Source organism: Chiloscyllium plagiosum, chromosome 9 (assembly GCF_004010195.1).
Source record: "Chiloscyllium plagiosum isolate BGI_BamShark_2017 chromosome 9, ASM401019v2, whole genome shotgun sequence".
Taxonomy (NCBI): domain Eukaryota; kingdom Metazoa; phylum Chordata; class Chondrichthyes; order Orectolobiformes; family Hemiscylliidae; genus Chiloscyllium; species Chiloscyllium plagiosum.
The window spans coordinates 33,693,948-33,721,745 of record NC_057718.1 but is presented as its reverse complement, the minus strand read 5'-3'; the positions used below and the strand labels follow the sequence as shown (position 1 = coordinate 33,721,745).

General features: G+C 39.7%; 1 protein-coding gene across 3 annotated transcripts in view; it reads right to left on the bottom strand.

The window, feature by feature from the left end:
- Window positions 1-27,798, bottom strand: part of LOC122552759 (thyroid adenoma-associated protein homolog) — a 381,744-nt gene that overhangs the window by 278,412 nt on the left and 75,534 nt on the right. For all 3 annotated transcript variants that reach the window (XM_043695687.1, XM_043695686.1, XM_043695688.1), the window contains 4 exons: window positions 26,724-26,881; window positions 13,961-14,070; window positions 3,769-3,901; window positions 3,104-3,226 (listed from right to left, as the gene is read on the bottom strand). In XM_043695687.1, coding sequence (XP_043551622.1) covers window positions 3,104-3,226; window positions 3,769-3,901; window positions 13,961-14,070; window positions 26,724-26,881 — 524 coding nt within the window. The remainder of the gene's footprint in view (window positions 1-3,103; window positions 3,227-3,768; window positions 3,902-13,960; window positions 14,071-26,723; window positions 26,882-27,798) is intronic.

Sequence of the window (27,798 nt, the reverse complement as noted above, 5' to 3'; positions counted from 1 at the left end):
AAGTGGGCAGGGTTGTTAAGAAAGCATATGGTGTTTTGGCTTTCATTAACAGTGGTATTGAGTTTAAGAGTCGTGAGATCTTGTTGCAGCTCTATAAAACTTTGGTTAGACTGCACTTGGAATACTGCGTCCAGTTCTGGTCGCCCTGTTATAGGAAAGATGTGGATGCTTTGGAGAGGGTTCAGAGGAGGTTTACCAGGATGCTGCCTGGACTGGAGGGCTTATCTTATGAAGAGAGGTTGACTGAGCTTGGACTTTTTTCATTGGAGAAAAGGAGGAGGAGAGGGGACCTAATTGAGGTATACAAGATAATGAGAGGCATAGATAGAGTCGATAGCCAGAGACTATTTCCCAGGGCAGAAATGACTAACACGAGGGGTCATGGTTTTAAGCTGGTTGGAGGAAAGTATAGATGGGATGTCAGAGGCAGGTTCTTTACACAGAGTTGAGAGAGCATGGAATGCGTAGCCAGCAGCAGTTGTGGAAGCAAGGTCATTGGGGATATTTAAGAGACTACTGGACATGTATATGGTCACAGAAATTTGAGGGTGCATACATGAGGATCAGTGGTTGGCACAACATCGTTGACTGAAGGGCCTGTTCTGTGCTGTATTGTTCTATGTTCTTATCAAAGGCATTTTAAAAGCGTAAATATCTTAACACCTATCAAACTTGTTTTATCTTCAAAAAATTCCATGAGGTTAGTTAAGCAGGGCTTCTAATTTTGAAATTCACAATGACTTAATGTTATAATATTTTTGCATTCTACATATTTTTCTTTTCTCATGTTTCAATTATCTTTGCTACCACCAAAATTAAGCTGACTGTTCTATCGCACCCAGAATAGGTTTATCTCCAAGAAGGAAGGATACTTATTGGCTGTCTACCAGTCCTCAGCCACTACATTTTTCTTTTAGCAAAGTTTTAAATATTTGTTGTGTAATCTCTTCCACATGATCTTTTAAAACATATGAATGCAAACCAGTCAAACCTCTTTTGTTTTTAATATTTAGTTAGTTAATTTAACATTCCTCCTCATTGATTTTCAATACAATACTAGAATTATAGAGGTGTACAGCATAGAAACAGACCCTTCAGTCCAACTCTTCCCTGGCGACCAGGTATCTTAAATTAATCTAGTCCCTTTTGCCAGGACTTGGGAATTAATGGAGACTCAAGAATTTAATGGGAGTTGCAAGGGTCTCTGAACTCCTGAAAGCAGCCCAGTACCCATCAGGTTTTCTTTTGGTCTTGTAAGGGAGGCCATCATTCACAAGCATTTAGTTTCTAATCAAAGGACCCAGTATTGGGAAGCAGTACTGAAAGCTACACCATTTCCTTGCATCTAATCCCTCTACCCTACCACCGTCGCCAGTGAACCACCTCGCCCCTCAAAAGGTACCTATCCTACTCCAGTGACAATTCATGGTGAAAACTTCAGTAAATGATTATTAACTGACACTGCCCCCAGGAGCATGGCTTGTCTCTGATTGGCAGCTCCCCGAAGATGGATTTTGAACCGAACTTGGGGCGTTAATATAATGGGAAACCCAGTGCTGTCCATTTAGAGTCTGAATGCAGTCAACTAGTATTGGGCCTCCTAGACAGAAGCAATGCAAGGTCCCTGCCAGTTTTGCATTCAGTGGGTTGGGGGTGGGAGACTACCAACATAAAAACTAAATTCACTGACTACGGAACACACGGTCTGGGAATAAAGTACTGATGAAATACTTATTTTGTGGTATGAATTTATGGAGATGCCAGCACTCTGAAAATAGTGACAGGGTACAGGCAGTTCCAATGGCTTGCTACAGTTGACTGTTCCAAAATATTGCATATGTTCAATACTATCTAGAAACAAGGATGGGGCTTGTTGCAAAGTTTTCAACAGGTCACTTAAAACAGTTCATGGTTATTAAAGTACAGTTTCCAGGTCACAGTTAGAGAAGACAATAGACAGAAATTGAAGTTTCATGAAGAAAAGAACTGTTTAGCTGCATTGCTGAAAATGTAACAAAGCCACATGGAGTGTGCAGTTGGACACTCAGTGACAATTAAGAGCATTGGATGGCTGTATTCTTATAACTCAAGAAAGTTGTCGGAGGTAAGAGTTTGCAGCCAGCGATCCAGACAAGTGCTGGGAGCAGCAAAGGCTCAGAAGAAGCCATATGCCACTAGTAATGCAGATTAGCTGAGAAAAAGGGCAAAGGAAACCCAAATCTGATTAGAATTCAGCATGGGCTTGTGAAGCTTACAGTTTGAGAGAAGTTGGCGGTTGCTTGTGAATAAGTGTTGGACAGCAATTTCCAAGAATCTAAGACAGTATACTCCCAGAAAATGAAATTGAACAACCAAAATGGGAGCAAATGTTAGGCAGTCTGTGATGGAGCTAAAATTGAAGAAGTTTCCAGGTCAGATCATGAAAAATGAAATATCATAAACTCATGAAGTTTTATTAAATGTTTGTGACTCAGTCTGTTGATGGTGATGATTTACTAGAGCCCCTTGCGATCTCTCTCAATTGCAACTGCTGTTTGCTGTGTTTAATGGTGGTGTTTGAGTATTGAACTGTTACCCATATTTGCCTCATGTTAATCTTAGAACGTTTGAACATACTCCATCACAAAGTTTGTACAGTTTAAACTTTTTCTGTCTATAAACTGGTCATATTACCAACTTAATTACATATAACATTTTTTTTGTAACCAGTGGAGTAGTGGGACTGGGAAGAATCCGTGCATCTTTGCAACTCTCATCATAACATAGTGGAAGTAATTAACAGTGGCAAATTTCAAAAGGAAGCTGGGGTGTAGTTTTGACAAGACGCATCAGCAAGGAATACATGAAATACAACCTGAAATATCAGAATCATCTCCACACCGCAAGGAAAAGCAATTATTTCAGTTCTATCACTGCCAGGAATGACAATAACTGTACAGAGATAAGAAAAAAGTTAAATCGTATTTCAGCTTCTGTTACATTCAGAAATAGACCTGCATTAATAACTAGTTAAGAAGAAGATTTTAAAGAACATTCTTAACAGGCTCCACCATTAAAATATAATCTAACATGTAGAAACTATAAATTTATGTCTCTTTGCTACCTGTGGAACAGAGGCAGTCTCATCTTGGCATTTTGATGATGGTATGGCAAGTGAAATCAGTTCCTTCATTGTCAGTTTCAGGAGACTCATATTGGAGGCTCTAAGTTCTGAAGACACTAAGGCCTGTAGAGGGAGAAAAATAAAATGTATGATTTTTAAAGACATCTTCTCTCCTTTCACACATGAATGGGATGCCTTATCTTTAAATTACATCAGAATTAACTAGATTTGGTTTCTGATTACTTTTTTTTTCATTCTGCACATAAATGTATCTGTCTTTCTCGAATACCTTTCCACACTTGATAAAGTAAAAGATATTTTACAGATCAGCACAGAATTCATGTCTTAACACTGCATAACATTAATAATAGGTATCCTGAGAGGAGCAGCTTCCCACCTTGCTTTGCTGTCAACTGAGACAAAGCAAAAAAATGAAGAAAATATAACTATTAGGGATACGGTCTATTGCTGATCACATTTTCTTAACATGAAATGTAAAGTTACACTGTCCAAGTGAATTTAACAAAATCAAGCTAAAATATTGTTTCATAATTTTAAAAAAATTCAGATCTACTCATCTCCAATGATAAGGTTGTGGCATTTTACAGTTTCATAGAAAGCAACAGGGTATTTATGTTAAGCAACAAATCCAAACCTTCGCATACCTGAATATAAAATGGAATGCCAGCACTACGTCGGGTGGCACAGAGTTTAGATGTAGGGATACTGGACTTAACCTCATGTAGAACTTCTTCTAACCACCGCTGAGGTAATTTCTGCAGATCGCTATTTTTACAACTAAAAATAGGAAAAAAGGCAATATCTTTAATTGATAGCTGTAGTTGCTATTGTTCTTCTAAACTTTAAAAATCAGCCTTACATTCATGCTCGCAGCTTCAATCTGCGAACCAAATTGACACGGCTTACTTTGAGGGCTTTATTAGGAATAGGTTGTTCATCATTTTCAACAGGTCAGGTGTGCGCTGTGGACATCTCTAGAAAAACCTGATTCAGTATAAAATATTTTACTGTGATAAAGGTGTACAATACATTTAACTTCTTTTTGAAAGAGATCAGAAAGTCATTTGGAACAGTGACCTAAATACATAATTTCCAAAGCATTTTGAAACTCCTAATTGTCTGGCAGAACACCTGTGCTGTTAATGAATGAAATCTTTATTGTGTTGAATTTATGATAGAGTAAACAAATCAAGGACCTCTAGCCTAGTTTTGACTTCAATTTAGGAGTACCATTTCCTCAGAATAGAAGAATCGAGTTTTCACTACAGTAGAGAGGTCTCCCAAGTGCAAACGTTTTAGTTTGTAGTCTCTAAACAGTGAGAGGTTGCATAGAAGTTTTCAATTGTTGAGAACGGAGAAGAGATTTAGGCCAGCAGAACTGGAAGTAATTTGTAAACATATCTCACCAGTCCATGGAAGAGAACTAGAAAGAAATTAAAGAACTCAGAGCAGTAGTAGCTCTCTGGAATCGAATGCCTGTAAAAGCATATTAAGGGAAACAGGATGAATCTTTGTTTTGATGTTAGTTTAAAAAGATGTTAACACAGTCATTAAAGCATTTTTTTCCTCATGTAATAAGCTTGTGTTCTTCTGTTGACATTGGCAACCTCTCATCAACGCATTCAGTGACTGACCACCATAGTAATTAATTGCAAACATTAAACTTATGAACTGTAAAGCCAGGTTTCACTCTGATCTGACTTGTTCAGTATTATCATCAGCAAACAGCACAAGAATGCAAGTCCCGCTTAGAATAAGGATCAATTTCTGCCCACTTATTTTCAGGATTAGATACCTCAAAATATATGTATAGAGGAATCAAATTTCTAAGCCAAATTATGAACATAATATCTAGACACCAAAAAAAAGTCTATTATTAACACTCAACACATTAAACTCATCTTCTCACTGACTTGTACATTTCCAGTAATTTGTTTTCAATTCTAACAACTTTGACCTGCCAAAGGTAGAAATGATCAGTGCATCAGATGTCAAGGGAATTCTTTGACTTATTATGACCAGATGTAAAGATGGAATGGTTTTCCATGTTTTCCTTTATTATTTGACTGAACAGATATACTTAAAATTTTAAAGGATGGCATTGCCAATCAAATGTATTCACTTTAGTGTTTCCATGGATGTTGTAAAGAATTAGCCAGACAGGATTTAAGTTTTAACATAGTAAGAAGCCAAGTTTATGTCAAGTAAGAACATTAAACAGTTAATATCAGTACCGAAATGCAATGAATGCACATGAAATCCATGCTATTGCAGATTAGAAAAATAAAAGGTAAGTAAATCATGAAAAATATGAGACAGTTCATATTTACAGCTTATATCCTAGTCTAGCTGTGAGTCAAAGACTGTTATTTGCTTTCAATTATTTTCAATATGAAGCTGAAATTTTCCTTTCCTTCTGAAGACGTTGCTCTCAAAATTCTGAGGTACAGATAGAGACTCAACAAACTCAAAAGAGGAGAGAAGTTTTTTTCTCATTCCTGCTGTTACGCACAAAGCTTAGCTGGTAACAATAATTTCTTCAAGACATCAGTACAAGTTCAAAATACCACTGCATATTCCAAAAGGTATCTTTGCGTTAGTTCATATAGGCAGTCATTTTAGTAAGTTTTGTGGCCTTAGATAATTAGCTTTTGATGCCATATTTCCAATCTTCATTTGTCACAAGACTGAAAAGAAGTTGTTTTCACCTCTTCAGTATCTTTGATAGTCTTCGTGAGTTTACATGGTGATGTAAATTGGCAGCCAATTTAAAGGGAGTTAGAGTTCCATTATTTCAGTAAAATGTTGCTTTTCCAACAAAAAAAAAACTGCAAAATTCGAATCCAGCCAAAGCAATATAGAATTAATATTTTATATAACATACCTTCATGGCAATATATAAGGTTTAAACATAACTACGTCAACTAGAAATTAATCTACTTTGCCATGGACTTTGACATCTACAATGCTCTTCTGCATTACTTTCAGGATGCATTACAGCAAATTACCAAAACATTGAAAGTAACCCCCTTCCGTTCTTGGGACCTCCACAAAAGAAGGCAAGAACAAAGAACAATAAGATGTCTGTTTCATTTGGAAATGCAAGCTATGTCATGTTTATCACGTGCCAAATGGATGATCCATCTTGCCTCCTGATAATGTTCTGCATTGCAATTGTCCACTTTCATTCAATTCCATTCAGTCCACATAACATCAAAAAAACAACTGAAAGGCAATGGATACTGCAAATGTGATCTAGTAACATCCCATTAATAGACCAGAAGATTGTGCTCCAGAATTAATCACGTCCCTCAACAAGTACAGCTACAACACTAGCATCTTACCAAAGATGAGATATGGGCAACAAATGCTGGAGCTGTCAGTGATGAACATATCCCATGAAAGAATATTTATGAACCTTGCTGGTACCAAATTATTTAATGCATAAAAAACAAATACACTGAAAAAGGGTGTACTAAAATCAAATTCTTCCGTATGACACAGTTATTTATGTAGAATGAAGTTTATCAGGAGACTCTCTGATCTATCAATAATCTGACAGAAAACCGAAGCAAAATTGGTGGAGCCAAACAAAACTCTTATAACGTATGCAATACTTCTCAAATATTGCTCATGTGTTTTAGCAGCCTGATGGCTTTTCAATCTCCTATTTGCTGCATTATAGTCATGCTCATATTGTAAGCACATAAACATCTATACTTTGCCCTTTCTGGTTTTACTTTGGAAGGCAGAAGCCATCTATGCTTTAACTGATACCTCGACTAACCACACCCTCACTATTGTCAATCTTCCACTACGTTTCAGATTTTCTATGGCACAGATTATTGCAAGAGCTTGAAGTAATGTTCACGATAGCTAAACCCAAAACAATTCTACTGAAATGCAGTTGGACATATTCAATTAAAGCATTCAAGAGGTAATTGGTTATTTAGATACAAATGGTGTACAGAGATATAAGGGAAAAGTTAGAAGATTTGTACAAGGTAACAGAATCAGTGCAAGCATATTGGACAAAATGGCCTTCTTCTGCAGCCTAACAATTCGATGATTCATACAGGGTGATTGACTAATCAAAGTTGCTCATTTCTGATACTGCCAACTTTATTTATTTATGAATATATATCATGAGCTTGTTTTAACGAAACAATGTTTCACAGTTAGTCCCAATTATACCTGAACAAGGTTGCACACCAGCTTGAAGCATGTTACATGCCTTCATACACAAGTTATTCAAGGTCTGCAGGCTGTTCTTCTCAAGCAATTGCATTGTAATTCCCAAACAAAGCATTCCATATTTCCCAATTTATTCTTTACCGTTAGGACCAGTGAGATGTGATCTCCCTTTGAAAAGAGGCAGTCTTTCTGAAATGCAATTTTAGGAGGACAGTGGAAAGTTGATAACAATTCCACATTTTTCTAGTTTCCATTTTCAAAGTGAGTAGCGAACACTAAGCAATGTCAATTCATCAATTTCTGTTTTTAATTCTGGACAGAACTGGGAAAACATTGGTTTAAAGACCAAGACTTGTTGAAGGATTTCTGCACTTTTTGAAAACAAGTAATGTGACACCCATTGCAAGTATTGGTTTGCACAGTTGCTTAGTCAAGCAATGGAAGCCGTAGTGACTGTAATGAGATCAGACAGTGGACCTTATGGAATATGAGTTCCTTGCCTGGGGCTGTTAATCTGGTCCAATCAGGGAGTTTTGGCTGACAGATAAGAATAGGAGTGTCAAAGGTTCTGTTGACTTGAGAGTTGGCTCTGGGGAGCTGGACCAGTGTCAAGGACTCTCCATGTGTAAATAAACTGAGTTAGTGACAAGATACCAGCCTCAGTGGTGATGAGAGAAAAGCACACTCCTGAAGAAATTTGCGTAAGACAGTTGTCATTGAGTTGGGGTAAACATTTCTGGCGTCCTGCCATTATTTAGCAAGCTTGATTTGATCCTGCCAAAGACTGGGCCCAGCATGTGGAAAGAATGCATTATTTTTTCCAGGCAAATGACACTGGGACAGATGAAAATAATGAGCAATTCTCTGAACAGTTTGGGGCCTGCAACGTTTTTGGTTATTAGGAGCTTAATTTTCCCTGAGGCACAACATACTGTAAGCTTTCAAACCATTGATGGATTTAGTTAACAAATATTATGACCCCATGCCTTCTGTAATTGTCAAATTCCACCAGTTGCAATCGGCAATTTGAGAAACAGACAAATCCATACCGGGATTTGTGACTAGGTTAAGACAACTGGCTGAGTCATATGACTTTGATTTAATCTTTAATGGGATGCTTAGTAACCACTTGGCATATGGGATTATGTAATCAAGCAAAAGCACCTACTCGTGGATGTCCAACTGGACCTTAAACATTGACTTTGTCATTAGAAAATGCAGCAAGTCAAACAAATGAGTTGCAGGGTATTCTAATGTAAGTGGACGCCTTCATCAGCCTGATCGAACTTGGAGGACACCACTTGAGTAAAGGCAATTGTATAGCCTCACTCATGACATATTCTGAACAAAGGGACTCGAGGTCAGCCCACAGCAAAACCACAAAACAAAGCCAAGCCTCAGCCAAACATTTAAAATTTTCTTCAGGATCCGGGCGAACAAACCATTGTAGTTGCTGCTTGTAGGTAGACTCAAAACCGCACGAGAGCCCCACTTGACTTAAATCAAGTAGGAGAACTCACAGGTTGGTATTCAGGAGGGCGCACACCCTGGAAAGTTAATCGACATCTGGTCTGGACCAGTTAAATTGCTTAGCAATATCCAAATCAGAACCAATCAAAATAAACGTATAGTTAAATGGTCACCCGGTTCTAATGGAGGTCAATACCAGCATGGCAACTTCCGTGACTACAGAATCAGTCTTTAAAGACAATTCGCTCTGGGCTCCAACCCTCAAGTTTGTGCAAGACCTTGGCTAGACTGAGAATCTATATTGGGGAACACTTACAGATTAAGAGTACAACTTTAGTTCCGATCTCTTATGAGAAGCAGCTGGATCAGTTACCACAGAGAGTTATAAAAGACTTGGGCTCAAGCTTGATGTGGTGAAATTGGTTAAGAATGATTCACCTGGAATGGCTAAACATTTTTCGGTTAGAAAAATGCTGCCTGAATGAAGTCGTAATTAAATACCCAGAAGTTTTTCAGAAAGGTCAAAGGACTATCAAAGAATCCAAAGCCACCTTGCATGTTGAACAGAAATCAATTCCACGATTCTGCTAGGCCCACCAGTGTCATTTGCCTTACAGGAAAATGTAGAGGAGAAAATGAGGACTGCAGATGCTGGAGATCAGAGCTGAAAATGTGTTGCTGGAAAAGCGCAGCAGGTCAGGCAGCATCCAAGGAACAGGAGAATCGGCGTTTCGGGAAGAAGGGCTTATGCCCGAAACGTCGATTCTCCTGTTCCTTGGATACTTCCTGACCTGCTGCGCTTTTCCAGGATAAAGTAGAGGCAGACATCAGAAGGCTGGAAAGCATAAGAATCAGCAATCCAGTCCAATTTGCAGTATGAGACAAAAAACTGAAGATGCTGGATTCCAAGACAGATAAGCAGGAGGCTGGAAGAACACAGCAGGCAGCACCAGGAGGTGGAGAAGTCAACATTTCGCGTGTAACCCTTCTTTAGTTTGCACAATGGCAGCATTGGTCATGCTGATTCACCTTTCTGGGTGTTTTAAACGAATAGTAAACTGCTTTTCGAAGCTGAATAAATATGCAAAGCCGGGTTGGGGGCACGGCGGGGGTGGGGGGGAGGGAAGAGGAGGAGGAGCTGTTCTTCAAGAAGCTGAACTTGAGCCATGTGTACTTTCAACTGCAGTTAGACGATTCCCAGATTTATGTTATAATTAATATCTAAGAGACAAGACTGCCATTTAGGGTATTGTCAGCCTGTGCAATTTTTCAGTTGACAATTGAGATCACTTTACAAGATCTATCCTTGATTGCCATTTATGTAGATAATGTGCTAATAACAGGGAAGACAAATAAGGAGCATTTAGAGAACTTGGACTAGTCCTTAGACATTTTTCCCAAGCAGCATATGCCTTCAAGGCCAAATGTGACCTACTTGGGCTACAGACCAGGTTACACCTGTTGGAAGATAAAATTTGGGGGGGGGGGGTGTCAAAGCCGTCCTGGCTCCCACAGCTGTAGCAGAACTTAGGTCTTTCCGTGGACTGCTGATCTTTTACAGAAAGTTCATATTTAATCTGGTCTCCATCCTTGCACCATTGCATCAGTCTTAAAAAAGGATCAGCCTTGGAAATGATTATGTAGCCAAGTCGTAGCTTTCAAGGAAGTGAAAAAACAGCTATCATTCTCTAAGGTGCTAGCACACGAAGATCCCAAGCAAGATTGGGTAATGCCTCCCGTGCTGTATCAGAGTCATATTAGTTCATAAGTGGCCCATAGAGAGGAATGCCCAATAGTATTTGCATCCAGGATTTTGGTTAATGAAGGGCAAAAATAAGCCCAGATATAGAAGGAAAGTTTGATGGTCATATTGGGAGTCCAGAAGTTCCACCAATACCTTTAACAGATGTACATTTGTAATAATAACAGCCCACATAGCCGTACTAGGTCTACTTCAAGATGACAAGGCAGTGCCACCAATAGCTTCAGACCAAGTTCAACAGTAGGTTCTAATACTAAGTACATATGATTACAAGTTGGAACATTATCAGGCAGGCAAAGTAGCAAATTTGGACACATTGAGCCACCTCCCACTGGCAGATACACCATTGGTGGTACCACCACTGGAAGAGTACAGAATTGCAATTTTCTGGACACACTTCCAGTCACAGCTAACAATATCAAACTTTCTATGCAAAAAGAGCCAGTTCTGCCCAAACTGAAACAGCTGGTAATGATGGGGGAAACCAAAGCAATTTCACAACCGGAACTGAAACCTCTTTGGACATGGAGAGACCAGATCACCGTAAAGGATGGCATATTAATATGGGGAGCAAGAGGGATTGTCCTGAGCAAAGGCCGCCTTCAGATATTCTGAACTCCACCAGGGTCACCAGGGGTTTCCAAAATGAAGATGCTGGCAAGAAGCTATGTCTGGTGGCTGGGATTGGATGCAGACATAGCCACATGGATCGGGTAGTGCCCAGAATGCCAACAAGAACAAACATTATCACCAGCAGTTCACCCACATTCGTGGAAATGGCTGGATAAACTCTGGACTTTGTTACACATCTACTACACAGGTTCTTCCGTGGGCTCAATGTCCTTCAACATTGTGAATGCCAACTCATACTGGCTGGACGTGCATAAAGTTCATTCGTCAAACATAAGGGGTGACGATAGAAAAATCGTGCACATCGTTTACAATACAAGGCCTCCTGGAAACAGTCACAGAATTATCAAATTCTGAGAGTGAGAAAGTTGACCATGTAGCCCATCTAATCCACAAAGACCCTCCAAACAGCACACCGCCCAGACTCACCCCCTAACCTATTGCTGTAACCCCATATTTTCCATGGCTAACCCACCTAGCCTGTACATCCTTGGATACTATGGACAATTTAGCATGACCAGGCCTGCACATCTTTGGACTGTGGGAGGAATCAGGAGACAGAAGGAAAGTGTGCAAACTCCACACAGACAGTCACCCAAGGCTGGAATTGAAGTGCTGTGAGGCAGCAGTGCTAACCACTGAACTACTATACCACCCTGAAAGAAAGGAGGACCATGCATTGACTGGGAACGTGTTGGTTACAGATAAAGTGTCATCGATTACCAGCAGGGAATGTGAGTATTTCCTAAAGTTGAATGGTATTTGACATACAAGGACAGTTCCATATCATCCATCATCCAATGGTGTAGCAGAAAGAACAGTCCAAACTTTGAAGGCAGGTTTAAAGAAACACCTTACAGCTTCACAAGATACCAAACTGTCCCGGATTCTATTTGAATATAGGACTATCCCTCATTAGCCTCTAGGGTTGCGCCAGCAGATGTGCACTTAGGAGTAACGGTGTGCATGTATGGTGAAACAGCATCAGGAATGCACAAGCCAGACACAAGACTAAGCAGGGGACGAAGTTTGGTGTGGGAATCATAGAATCAACCCTGCATAGGTAAGAGGTCAGGTCCAGGGATGAAAAACGTTTGGGTAGGTGCGATAGTACCGAGCAAACACATGGACTGCATGAAAGCTGCACAAAGCCATCACTAATCTCAATGATATACCATTGCATACCAGACTCCAGTCACACAAGTAACCTTCCACCATACTGTTTCAGATCCAACTTGCCAAGTTACGCTGGACCCCAAGAGCTTTTATCTTCTTTATCAGCTTCCCACATGGAACCTTGTGAAAGGCCTTGCTGAAAACTTGTCAGACCACAGGAGTAATGCTGTAAACAGTTCTGGGCCAATTATCAAAGGAAAGATGTACTGGTATTGGAAGCAGTCCAGAGAAGATAGAAGATTCATCCAGCTGATACCAGATATGGAAGAACTGTCTTGAGTAATTGGGTAGTCCAATAGATTGGGCCTATATTCATTGTAATGTGGAGCTAAGGGAGAGTCTGAACAGGCTGGGCCTGTTTTGGGTATATGAATAGGAAGGGTTTGGAGGGATATGGGCCGGGTGCTGGCAGGTGGGACTAGATTGGGTTGGGATACCTGGTCGGCATGGACGGGTTGGGCCGAAGGGTCCATGCTGTACATCTCTATGACTCTATGATGAAGAGTGAGAGGCAATTTTATCAAAACGTACAAGTTCTTAGAGGATTTCAGTGCAGATGTGGAAAGGTTTCCTTTCTGGGAGAATCTAGAACCAGAGGGCATAATCTCAGAAAAAGGGGTTGCACATTTAAGACAGAGATGAGGAGGAATTTCTTCTTTCAGAGGGTTGTAAATCTGTGGAATTCTTTACTACAGAGGTCTGTTGAGGCTGGGTCATTAAGTATATTCAAGGCTGAGGTAGCCTTTTGAATCAGTCAGGGAATCAAGGGTTATAGGGAAAACATGACAACATGTTTCTCTGCTGCAGCTCCATTTTAACCTGGTGTGGATCTAGCATCTGTAGATAGCAAAAATAAAATTCTTACCAGAGCACCTAAGGAAGATTCAGGCAATTTTATCTCCCTCTCAAGAGAGATCCAAAATTTCCTTCAGGGATCTGCAGAACTTCTGTTCTTCCCTGACCACACGAAAATCCTTAAAATGTGGAAGGAATCTTTTACTGGATTTAGGAATCTTTTACTGGATTTGGCAGGCAGTGTATTGTGTTTGCAGCAACTTGTCCTGGCAACTTCACCAATATGAATCACTGCCCTATGGCTCAATAATTACAGAAGCCAGAATGAAATGGTTGGTGCTCATACATTTGCATACTAATAATTGGTCTCAGTTTGCCTATGATAGTCAACCACAATGTTCCACAACATTCAGGAGTTGAAATAGCAGCAAAGTGGGTTGAAGAGGAATGTTTCAACGGTGTTAAGCAAAGTGTCCAACTGCAATTTTAAACCCCCCCCCCCCCCGCCTCATTCTACTCATCCCATCAAGCAAGATTAAAAATCATTAAAATGAAAAGTTTGTATGTGTTATCCAGCGAAAATGTCACCAGTTTATATGCACTTCTTTACCAAAGTTAATTCAGAAGAGAGGTGCAATTAACACGTTCTCCCAACACACATCTGTAACGTAAAAAGTTTGTAAAGAATTTCATCATTTACAAAATGTAATCAGCTGACAGCACAGCAAACAAACTGTCTTAACTGTTCATTTACATAGAAAGGAAAGTATTGAATCAGAAGAAAAACACTTGGTCTAACTGCACTTTACCTGGTAAGTCTTTCAGTGAGTTTTACAAATCCAACGTATGCTAATTCAAATGCACCTCTATGTCTGGATTGTAGAAGCTGACATTTAAAATACTCTCCAATTTCTCCAACCTATATTACAAGAGAAAAAGTCAGAAATTATGTTTTATTTAAAACATATTTAGTGCATAACATGGTCATTTTATTCTGAAAATCTCCATTCGGGAGAATGGAATACAAGTTGTCAGTTTCTGTGCAAAACATTAAGTAATTGTCATATAATTTAACTCCTTTAAATTTGCCCATGGAATGGCCAGTGTTGCTGACTGGGTCAGCATTTATTGCTCATCTCCAGTCATCCTTTAAGGTGGTGACAAGCTGTCTTCTTGAATCACGATGTCCAAAAGCTGTAGACAGACCCACAATGCCCCAAGGGAGTTCCAGAATTTTAACACAGCAATACTGAAGAAACGAGTGACTTGGAGGCAAATTGCAGGTAGTGGTGTTTCCACATATCCTTGGAGCTTAGATGCCTTTAGCCAACAAATACAAATATCTCCCTTTTGTACCAGCTAGGGCTTCAACCAGACAGTATTCCAAATTCCAACTGATGTCCAGTTTTGCAAAGGTTCCTTGATGCCATAATCAGTCAAAGGCAGCCTTGATATCAAGGGTAGTCACTCTCACCCCTGGAATACAGGTCAGTGTTCAAAGTAAGGCTATAATAAGGTCAGGAGACAGTGGCCCTGAAGGAACCCAAACTGGGTGTCAGTGAACAGGTTATTGCTGAGCAGATGCTACTTGACAGCATTGTTGATAACTACCTTCCATCAGTTTACAAATGATCAAGAAGAAACTGTTGAGGTTGTTATTGTATAGGTTAGATTTGGCCTGCATGACATACATGGGCAATTTTTAATATTGACTGGTGGATGCCAGTGTCGTAGCTATACTGCAACAGTTTGGCAAGAGATGCAATAAGTTCTGGAGCGTACGTCTTCAGTAGTATTGCTAGAATGCTGTCAGAGCCCACAGCCTTTGCAGCATCCAATGCCTCCAACCATTTCTTCATACCACATGATGAGAATCATATTGGCTGAAGATTGCCATCAGTGAAGTTGGAGATCTCGGGAGATGGCGAAGGTGGACCTTCTACTCAGCATTTCTGGCTGAAGAGTACTGCGAATGCTTCAGGCTTTTTTTTTGCACTGATGTGCTGGCTCCCCTATCATTGACGATAAGGATGCCTGTCAACACTCCTCCCCCAGGGGTTATTTAACAAAATAATGTGGCAGGACTGCTGGGCTTAGATCTGATCCATTGGTTGTGGAATCACATGGCTCTGTCTATCACTTAGCTCTTATGCTGCTTCACACACAAATAGTCCTATTTTGTAGCTTCACCAGGTTGACTTCTCACTTTTAGAGATGCCTGGTGCTGTTCATGGCATGCCCTTCTGCACTCTTCATTGAACTAAGATTCATAGAATCCCTACAATGTGGAAATAGACCATTTGGCCCATTGCTGCCACACCCACCCTCCAAAGACCATCCCGCCCAGACCCACCCAATCCCTGTAACCCTGCATTTTCCATAGCTAATCCACCTAGCCTGCACATCCCTAGACACTATGGTCAATTTAGCATTGCCAGTGCACCTAACCTGTACATCTCTGGACAGAGAGGGGAAACCCGAGCATTTAGAGGAAACCCACACAGACACACATAATGTGCAAACTCCACAGTCACCTGTGGGTGGAATCAAACCCAGGTCTCTGGCACTATGGGGCAGCAGTGCTAACCACTGAGCCAACGTGCCACCCGTGGATGTGCAAATCAGTCGTCTGACCTTGATATGGGGCAAAAGACTAATCAAACCATCTAACAACTAGTTCCTTCCAAATTTTCCCTCACAATAGCTGGTGTTATCCATCTCAGGAAACCACAAGGCACAATGAAGGTGAAGGTCGACAGAGGCCAACCAAAGTAGGATCCCACCGCCCGGCCTCACCGGTAGCAGTCAGACATGCAAATTGGCCACCCAACCTGGGTATGGTGGCAGATCCCCTGTCTTGATGGTAAAGTGGGGATATGTCAGGCCATCAGGTTGCAGATCGTGTTTGAGCAATATTAGAAATATTGAAAATAGAAGCATGAGCAGGACATTCAACATCATGGCTGATCATCCAACTCAGTACCCTATTCTCACTTTTGCCCCATATCTAATCCCTTCTTGAAAACATTCCAAATTTTGGTTTCAACCACTTTCTGTGGAAGAGAATTCCACAAGCTCACCACTGCATTTTTCCTCACCTCAATCCTAAATTGCCTATCCTAAACCCTGGTTCAGGACTTCTGATCATCAGCAACCTCCTTCCTGCATTTACTCTTTCCAGTACTGTTAGAATTTCATGTTTCCCAAGATTCTCTCTCATCCTTCTAAACTCCAGTGAATCCAGTCCTCATTGATCCACTCTTTGTTCATACGTTAGTCCTACAATCCAGGAATCTGACTGGTAAACATTTGCTGCACTTCCTCCATAGCCAGAACAGACTTCTCAGATAAGGAAACCAAAATTGCACACAATACTTCAGATGTGGTCTCAGCAAGAGAACCCTGCTCAAATCCTCTTACTATGTAGGCCAACATACCATTTGCTGTCTTATTGTTTGTTGTATCTCAATACTTACTTTCAGCAACTGGTGTACCAGGACATCGAAGTCTCATTGCACCTCCCTTTTTTTCTATCCATCCATTGTCATTCAGATAATAATCTGCCTTACTGCTATCAAGGTTTACTAATGTCTACCCATTTATATGTCCTCTGCCATGCATTTACCCACTCAATCAAGTTGCTCAAATCATATTAAAGCAGCATTGCAGTCTCCTCAAAATTCACCCTCCCACCTAACTTTGCATGTATTGAAGACATGACATTTCATTTCCTCATCCAAATCATTTATATATTATGAATAGCTAGGATCCCAGTATTAATCCTTGGGATGCCCCACTGGTCACTAGCTGCCACTCAGAAAATGGCCCATTCATTCCAACTTGTTACTTCCTGTCTGCCAACAGTTCTCTATCCACATTAGTATACTAGTCCTAATCTCCTGCGCTTTAATTGTACATAGTCTTATGTGCGACCTTATTGAAAAGCCTTCTGACAGTCAGAGTAACATCCACTGTCTCTGTATCAACTCTACTAATTTCATCCTCAAATTCCAGTAGATTTGTCAAGCACAATTTCCCTTTCACAAATCCATGCTGACCCTGTCCAATCTTGTCACTGTTTCCAAGTGCTCCGCTATTAAACCTTTTATAATGGACTTCTGCATTTTCCCTCCGACTGATGTCAGGCAAACTGGTCTGTAGTCACCTGTTTTCTCTCTAGTGGGAGAACATCAGCTACCCTCCAATCCAAAGGAACTGTTTCAGATTCCATAGGATCTTGAAAGATGACCACCAATGCATTTCCAAGACAACTTTGTCAAGTACTCTGGATGTAGATATCAGCTTTTAGTCCATTCAACTTCTCAAAACCATTTCCCTACTCCGATTGCATTCAGTTCCTCACACTCAAGATTCTGGTTACCCAAACATTCTGGAATGTTATTTATGTCCTCCTTTGTGAAGACAGAACCACAGTATGCATGTATTTGAGCTGGTATCCCTTTGTTCCCCATTGTAACTTCCTCTGTTTCTGATTCTAAGTGACCTACATTTGAATTACTAATCTTTCTTCCTCACATATCTACATATCTATAATAAAATTCATATGTCCACACAAACCTATTCCCGCTCTATTTTCTCTCTCATAACCAATCCATTTGTCTTTTGCTGGAATCTAAAGTGTTCCTAATCCTAAAGTCTGCTGTAATTTTTTGGCCCTTTCTTTGAGTGTAACACTATCTGCAATTTCCCTCATTAGCCATGTCATGGCATCCAGAGTGGAGTAATCTGAACTCACTGCCTACAAGTGTGGTAGAGGCAGAAACCCTCAGCATTTTAGCAGCATTCAGGTGTGCATTTATATGCATTGGCATCACAAGGCTATGGACAAAGTACTGGAAAATAGGTTTAGAACAATTTAGTGGTGGCTTATGACCGGCAAGGATGCAATGGGTCAAAGGACCTTTTTCTGTGCTGTATACCTCTATGATTCTATATTGCTTGACCAGTCTGAGACAGCTCTTCCAATTTTGGCACCAGTCCGTAAGTCGCAAGAGCAGAAATTGGGCAATCAGCCCACTATATCTGCTAAGCCATTCAATAAGTTTGTGGCTGATTTGATAATTCTCAATTCCACTTTCTACCTTTTCTCCATAACTCTGAAGTCTCTCTTGATTAAAAAAATTGTTTATCACAGCCTTGAATATACTTGATGACCCAGCCTCAACACCTCTCCACTGTAAAAAATAAAATCCACAATTCACAACATTTAGAAGGAAGGTTTCATTGCATCTCTGACTTTGTCTCAAACATGCAACACTTTTATTCTTAGATCATGCATTTTGGGTGGTAAAGATTTCCATAGATTTAGAGAAGAAATTCCTCTTCATCTCCATCTTAAATGGGTGACCGCTTATTCTGGAGATTAAGCTCTCTGGTCTAAATCTCAACCACAAAAGGAAACAACTATCCACACTGACCCTGGCAATCCCATTAGAATCTATGTTTCAATAAGGTCACCACTCATTCTACTACATTCTAAAGAGGACGAGTTCAATCTATTCCAATTCTCAAAAGGACAGCCACTCTACACCTGGCATCAGTCTGGTGAAGTGTGCAGGGTTAACATGACTGTTTGCCATTGTCCCTTCCAGTGCCAAGTTGTTGCCAGGTTGTCTGTCCAGTTTCATTTTTTTTTAAAACAGCTTGTCGAGCAATTGAATTATCCTGCCCAAGTCGATTTTTTCAATTACCATTCTCAATGTGCAATCTTGATGTGGTCAAATATAATTTATTGTCTCAGAAATGTCATCCAAAAATGGCTTTACTTCTGAACCTGCTTCCAAATGAGAATCTTTATGCTTTATAATGAAGGCAGTTGTACTATTTTAATTTGAAGCAGCTTCTGGTTAAAAAGGTCATTATCTTGCTAATCGGTACTTGATAAACCACACAATTAAGAAAAACAAAAAGAACCAGGAAATTACAAATAATTCCATTCCAACCTCTTGATATGAGCAGGAAGGAAACTGTGTGAAAATACCAACACTAAATTCTCATGTAATTGCTGCCCCTGCATGCATTAAAATGACAATGAATTTGGAGAATACATATTGTAGTTAAGCATAAAACTAACTAGGAAAGTATCAGATTAAATTCCAGTTTGTGCTGAATTAACTGATCTCTGTCAAGTTAAAACATTGTAACATCGATGACATCAGGGTCCCAACTTTAATGAGTTGGTGGGGATGGGACAAGAGTGGAAAATGTCAGTCAAGGTTAGGGTTAAAGCCAACACAATTGCTATCTACTAAGTAAAAATTTGGACGCAGGTGAGGAGAAATGGGAATTGTTTCCACAGAGATCACAGCAATCAGATTTAAACATACATCTTGTCAATTAGGTTAGGTTCTGACAGTGACTAGCACTAGTAAAACTAAATCTTTGCCAGTAATTTTCAAAAGGGTGGTGGAGAATTTTGACTGAAAAATAACTAAGGTTTTCAGAAGCTAAGACTCACTACACCAAGAGCAGCTGTTCTGAGCTGAACCTTCTTTTATTTTTCAATTTGTTATTAAAAAGGGGCAAATGATAAGCTGGTTCCCTCATTGTCTGAATCTAATTCGCATTAGTTATTTCTGCCCAAAATCATATTAGATATTTAAGTATTGTCCGATATTTCCATTTATGTTATTTCAGGTAAAATATGACTACCTATATTTTCAGTGTTTAAAAAGGAAACTTACAACCAGGACTGGTGAAACACTGTTCATAAGATAAGATGAGTGAGAATTTGAAGCAACGTCGCAAGGAAACTCTGAAAAGGATTAAAAAAATACTGATGGAGGTTTAGCCAAAAATATTTCACGAGAAGTTATGAAATCAAGGGACACATAGTTAACAAAAAATCTCCTGAATTGACATTCTGGCCTTTTCATAACTGAAATTGTCTGTTAGTCTGCACAGAGTCCAACATTCCTTTTAGGCATTGAAATATTAGTTACTGCGCATATTCAGTTTTAGAGCAAGTCCATTGTAGTAAAACACAAGGAAATGTTTCACTTACTGGTCCTAGTAATCATTAAGAAGAGAAATTGAGTATTTCAGCTAATCTATGGAGAACAATCCTTAACTAACTTTTTTTTAAAAAAAGGTACAGATTACGTGAGTTAAGATAATCTATAAATGACCTAAAAGGCGGTAATTAACAGTAAAACCATATGATGCTGGAGCAGAGGTAGGTCATTCAGCCTGTGGAATCTGCTCTACCATTCAATGAGATCATGGTACTCTGATAATTCCCAACTCCAGTTTCCTGCCTTTCCCCCATAACCTTGGATTCCTATTCTAGTTATAAATCTGTCTCAGCCTTGAATATACTGAATGATCCAGCTTCTATAACCCTTTGCAGGAAAGAATTCCACAGATTCACTATCAACAAAATTAATTCCTCCACAACTTATATGGGTGACCCCTTATACTGAGGTTATTCGCTCTGGTTATAGACTCCCCCACAAGAGGAAACATCTTTCCACATCTACTCGGTCAAGCTCCCTAGGAATCTTCTATATTCCAATGAGTTCATCTCTCTTCCTCTAAATTCCAATGAGTACAGGCCCAATCTTCTCAATCTCTCTTCATAAGACAGTCCCTCCATACCTGGTATTAGTCTAATGAACCTTCTCTGAACTGCCTCCAATGCCAATATATCTTTTCTGAGATAAAGGGGCCTAAAACCCTTCATAGTATATACAGTTATGGTCTGACATGTGCCAACACACAGGTTTAGCAAGCAATCCCCTCCCCATTTTTATACTCCAGTCCCTTCAAAATCAAGGCCAAAATCCCATTTGCTTTCATTATTACTTGTGTGCTAGCATTTTGCAATTTATCACAAAGACTCCCAAATCCCTCTGTGATGTAGCTTTCTGCTGGCTTTCTCCATTTAAATAGTATTCAGTTCCTCTGTTCTTCCTGCCTCGGTGCATTTCCCACAATATATTCTATGTCCTAAGTCTTTGCCCATTTGCTTAGCCTGTCTATATTCCTCTGCAGATAGAGTCATCCTCACCACATGCCTTTCCACCTATTCGTATGTTAACTGCAAATGTGGCTATAATGCATTCACTTTCCTCATCCAAGTCACTGATAGTGATGTAAATAAATAATTGTAAATATTGTGGCCACGAAAATCCCTGTTGCACTCTACTAGTTACACTAGTTGCACTCCTTCACTCAACTGTTTTCTACTAGTTAGTCAATCCTCTATTCATGCTAACATACTACATCCAACACCTTGGGATTTTAAATTATTGAATAGTCCAATATGTAATATCTTATCAAACACCTTCTGAAATTCTAAATATATTATATCCGCAGCATCTTCTCCTTTATCTATCCTGCTTGTTACCTTAAACGAATTCTAATAATTTGGGTTAGGTATTATTTTCCCTTTCTGAAGCCATGCTGACTATGTTTCGTCATACTATGTATTCCTAATTGCTCCGCTATTGTATCATTTATAAGAGACCCTGCCATTTTCCCCCAACAGATGTTAAACCAACTGGCCTATAGTCATCTTTTTTGTTGTCTCATTCCCTTTCTAAGAAGGCAGTTTCCAACGCTCTGGGATCTTTCCAGAATCAAAGGATTCTTGCAAAATTACTACCAGAAGTCATAGTTCATGGGCAGAGCTGGGTCTCCCATTTTGTGACTTTAGAGGAATAAACATTTAATTGAGGATGTATATAACAGATATTGATTAAACCTTACACTAATGCTAGGTCCTTCAAGTAAAATAGTTGATTTGTTGAATTCAGAAATGTGACCGGACAGGCTGCTCAAAGTGATGAGTTTAGGTGGATTTTGCAATTGATCACAAAGACTCCCAAATCCCTCAAAGATTGGACAATAACAAAATCATGCTTGGAAACTAGGGCAAGCCTTGAGCAAAGTGCCTGTGCTAATAGAAATGCTGCAGAATCCAGACCGGCTGCTGTTACAAGCAGAGAGTATACAATCAACATGACCACACAATACACACTCTAATTTGGGTTTGAATGGAAACGACCAGAATGCACTCCTCAAGGTGTGTACCAGACACAGGGGTGCCTCATACTCTTATTTGGAGGGGGCTATATGCACCCAGAACCTCCAGGGATGGATGCCTAAGGACCACTCTATCATCAACATATGAACATCTGGTGGAGTACAATCAATCAGGGTAATCAAGCCTGATTGATCCATTGGTGGACAGTAAGGACCCCCGCTAAAAGTCACAAAGACTTTCAGGTACAAGAATTGTAGCAACTCCACACTCAGGGGCAGTAACACAAGACCAACCACTGAGAAGAAAAGACATCCATGCGACTGCTAGGAGGAGACTAGAAGATCATCGCCACATGGATCAAAGCCAAGATCTAGTGTGGTGGGGTATGATCATCCAGAGTGAAGTTAAAGTACAAGATAGATTTGTGGTGTAGAGCGTTAGTAGATAGAGTATTCTGTTGCTATAGAATTAATGGTGTCAAATAAATGAATACTATTGTTTATTGTTGATAGGAGTCGACTTGCAGTTTCTTTGCTAGATATGAGAGTTAAACACACTACATTGCAGATGTAATAGAGAATACGTTTCATGCAAGATTTTGATGATTTGGAATATTAAACTGGACATTAACAGAAGGCAATGAAGTCATGCCTTTTCATCTATTTGCAGTTCACAACTACATTGGTGCACCGAAGATCACAGGCTCTTGTCGAGAGTGACAAACACCTAAAAGTCTAATAATGTGATACTCTCATATCTGTGTGGAGTTTGCCCATTCTCTCTCTGTCTGCTTGGGTTTCCTTCGGGGGCTCTGGTTTCTTCCCACAGTGGAAAGATGTGCAAATTAGGTGGACTGGCCATTGAAAATGCAGGGTTACAGGTGGGGGAGTATCTGGGTGGGATGCTCTTTGGAGAGTTGGTGTCGACTTCTTCGGCCAAATAGCCTGTTCCCACACTGTAGGGATTCTAAGCAAAATAGGAGCAAAACCACTAATGAAGCAATTATGCTAACTTCCAGACCATGAATTGCATACACTTTTGATTGTGTATATTAATTTTGGAGTTATGTTTGCAAATTCACTGCAACTTAAATTAGATAATCCAAAATATAATCAACCAGTGAACCCATACAACAAAGTGCAGTCTCTTGCAACAGAAGCAGCAAAAATGTTGAAAGTTGTAGCACAAAATTAAAAAAGGCATCAAAGTTTCATTGAAACTGGACAGTTTGCATTAGCAGCAAACTAAGTTTATTTTATACCAGCAAAGCAAACTCATTCTCAGGCTTCAAATTTCAGGTACTTATGCTAATGAACAATATAACAATAATGATCACCTAATCCTCTGCAGTAGACCTGATGCAGATTACACAATGCCCATATTTGTGTTTTCTGTTCTTGCAGTAGACTAATTATTAGTTGACAGTATCCAGAGTCAGTCTGCATATAGTCCAAATGCAATTAGAATACTTTTGTATCACCAATGATTTTTTTCCATATCTGTAGTTACATGCAAAATTCCAAAAACATGAATAGACATCTGCACCAAAGCAAAGCACAACATATACCCATAAAACATGGGATTTAGATCCTGCACCATGTGTATCTATATTGATCGGATCCCAACTAATGGTACAAGTCAGATCCCAATGATACCTGACTTGAATATCATATATTCAATTCTTTTAGTTGGCTAAAGTGGTGGTTAGTTAGAGGACGATTTCCCATGAGGCTGCAGGTGTTCTCGTACAACAGAACATAAGTTTATTGTACAAAACAAAACAAATAATCTAAGCCATATATTGTAGTTAGAAAGATCTGAACACAAAGTTTCAATGTTTCCCAGACATCTGTTAGAGACTTAAAGCTCAGAGAAATATTAATCCCATCTCAGCTTTTGAATATTTACCGCATTGAAGATTTCCAGTTTCTCTAGTTTGAAATGTTGAAACAATTTTACTATTCCTTCCAGAATCTAATGACATGAATCTTTCATAATTCTTAAATTCCAAACTTTTTCAGTGCTAACAATGTGAAGATTTCTATACCAAACTCTCCTGGCTTGGAAACTTCACAAACTAAGGTGACTGGTTTGCCTGAATGGAACAGAACAAAAACCTCCTTTTCAGAGATGCCGTTTCCTTTTGAAATAAACGCTTGCTTTCTTCTGACCTGATATCCAAACAAAATTAATGGTTTTGTTCTGTTTTCTCTACCTGTCAAACTCAGAAGTGTAAATATATTTTTCATTAAGACTATAAGGGTTTCTCACAGGCCTTGAATGTAGCCATATGCCTTCTCGGAACTAATGCATTTCAGTCAGTGTCCAAATTGATTTCTGACTTGTTTGTTTAAAAAACAACCTCCACATCCATTATTCCATCAATGGAATATTACACTGCACCTGGTGGATCATCAGTAGCCCAACCTTTAAGTCAGGTATTGACTGAAGAGACAAATGTTGACACAAAAAGTCTAAAAGCAAGGAGATTTCCTTCATAATTCAACAACATACATGAATATATTTAAATGCCAAAGGATTTAGCACGTATCAATATTTTTCTTTATTAATATGATAATATAATCTAATTAAAGATGTTTCATATATTAAACAAATATGAGTAACTTCTGTTTATGTATCTTATCTGATATCTTCAACAGAACTGAACAGGGAGGCACGATGGTCTAGTGGTTAGTTCTGCTGCCTAACAGCACCAGGGACCCAGATTTAATTCCAACCTCTGACGACTGTCTGTGTGCAGTTTGCACGTTCTTCCCATGTCATAGAGTCATAGAGATGGGCAGCACGGAAACAGACCCTTCGGTACAACTCGTCCATGCCAACCAGATATCCCCACCCAATCTAGTCCCACCTGCCAGCACCTGGCCCATATCCCTCCAAACCCTTCCTATTCATATACCCATCCAAATGCCTTTGAAATGTTGCAATTGTACCAGCCTCCACCACTTCCTCTGGCAGCTCATTCGATAAACGTACCACCCTCTGTGACAACATTGCCCGTCAGATATCTTTTATATCTTTCCCCTTAACCTATGCTCTAGTTCTGGATTCCCCGCCACCCCAGAGAAAAGACTTTGTCTATTTATCCTATCAATGCCCCTCAATTTTGTAAACCTCTATAAGGTCACCCCTCAGCCTCTGACGATTCAGGTTAAACAGCCCTAGCCTATTTGAGCTCCCTATAGCTCAAATCCTCCAACCCTGGCAACATCCTTGTAAATGTTTTTTGAACCCTTTCAAGTTTCACAACATCCTTCCAATAGGGAGTCGTCCAGGGCTGCAAGCAATATTCCAAAATTGGCCTAACCAATTTTACAGCCACAACATGACCTCCCAACTCCTGTGCTCAATGCTCTGAACAATAAAGGAAAGCATACCAAATACCTTGCTCACTATCCTATCTATCTGCGACTCTACTTTCAACAAGCTATGAATCTGCACTCCAAGGTCTCTTTGTTCAGCAACACTCCCTTGGACCTTACCATTAAGTGTCTAAGTCCTGCTAAGATTTGCTTTCCCAAAATGCAGCATCTTGCATTTGTCTAAATTAAACTCCATCTGCCACTCCTCAGCCCACTGGCCCATCTGGTCAAGATCCTGTTGTAGTCTGAGGTAACCTTCTTCGCTGTCCACTACACCTCCAATTTTGGTGTCATCTGCAAACTTACTAACTATACCTCTTATGCTCATATTCAAATCATTTATATAAATGACAAAAAGTAGTGGACCCAGCACCAATCCTTGTGCCACTCCACTGGTCACAGGCCTCCATCCTGAAAAACAACCCTCCACCACCACCCTCTGTCTTCCACTTTCACATCAGTTCTGTATCCAAGTGGCTAGTTCTCCCTGCATTCCATGAGACCTACCCGTGCTCACCAGTCTCCCCTGGGGAACCTTGTCAAACGCCTTACTGAAGTCCATGTAGATCATGTCCACTGCTCTGCCCTCATCAATCCTCTGTTACTTCTTCATTAAACTCAATCAAGTTTGTGAGACATGATTTCCCATGCACATGTCTTCATAGATTTTCTCTGGGTGCTCCAGTTTCCTCCCACAGTCCAAAAATGTGAAGGTTAGATGGATTGGCAATGCTAAATTGCCCATTGTGTCATGGGACTTGCAGGCTCGGTGAGCTAGCTAATGGGAAATGCACATTTAATGTCTGAATGGGATGCATTTTGGAGGATCGGTACAGTCTTGATGGGCCAAATGGCCTGCACCGTAGGGATTCTATGATTCTAGGAGAACTGAACTTCCTCATCTGATACCATTCTAGTAAATTTCTTTTATACCCTCTCATCAAGCCACATCATCTTACCTTAAAGCGTGGTGTCTAAATTGGGAAAAATAGCCTAACAAGTAAAACTGTTCATCAAAATGTCATTGTTTTTGCAATCTTAAGCCTCTATTTATAAAACCAAGAGTTTTATCATCTCTGCAGCTATCCCAACTTGTCCTGCCACTTTCAAAGACTTATATCATATCATATAAGAGATATCATATGCAACAATATCAAATAGAAACAGAATTCTGAATAATACCTGGTGGATCATCAGTAGCCCATCCTTTAAGTCAGGTATTGACTGAAGAGGCAAATGTTGACACAAAAAGCCTAAAAGCAAGGAGATTTCCTTCATACTTCTCCAACAACATACGAGTACCATCTGGGCAGTAACCTGGCAAAACTGGCCTGCCTGATCTGCATATGATAAACAAAGACAAGTATAAAAATCAAACACTACTTAATTTATCAATAGAATTATTACAAGGCTGATATCCTCAATCCAATTTTTAAAGAAGTGTTTTTTTTAAACTAAATCAGTGAGCAACAATTATTGGCACCCATCCTTAACATAATTTGTATTTACTATCCAAAAAGAAAATCTTCAGACTCTTATTGTTTGCATCATCTACGTTATGGATACATCCAATGCAGAAAGCAAAAAGGGTTCTCCCAAAGTTACTCAAGTCAACCACAAAGTTGAAAGAGCAATTGACACATTTTATTTCTTTTCCTTGCACATCTTACCAATAAAATGTTTAACCTCAACAACCTCACATGTGGCATCCTATGAGCACAAAGTCCTATCAGGTTGCTCTGGATGCAAACAAATGAAGGTACCCATCATATGGCAAAACTGCACTACACAGAAAACACACCTGTTATCACTGTACATGGAAACAAAGAAATTGCTTGGTGATGTTTACAGATTTACTTTGCTGGAAATGGAGACAATCCAATTAACTAATCACTCATTGGATGCAGACGTCACAGGCTAAGCCAGCATTCATTGCCTATCTTCCACCCCCCCACTACAAATCAGGTTGGAGTGTGGCTTGGAGACGATCCTATAGGCACCATTACCATGCATATGTCCACGTCCTCGCAGGTGGCAGAACCTGTGGGTTTACAAATTGTCTCAGAAGTCTTAGTCAGTTGTTTGTGCTGCCACTCTGGTGCTGGGAGTGAATGTTGAAGGTTTTAGATGAGGTGTCAATTAAGAGGACTGCTTTGTCATGTTAGATGTCAAGATTCTTTAATATTTATCCAAACAAATGAAACGTATTCTATCATACTCCTAACATGTGCTTTATAGATGATGTACAGATTCTGAT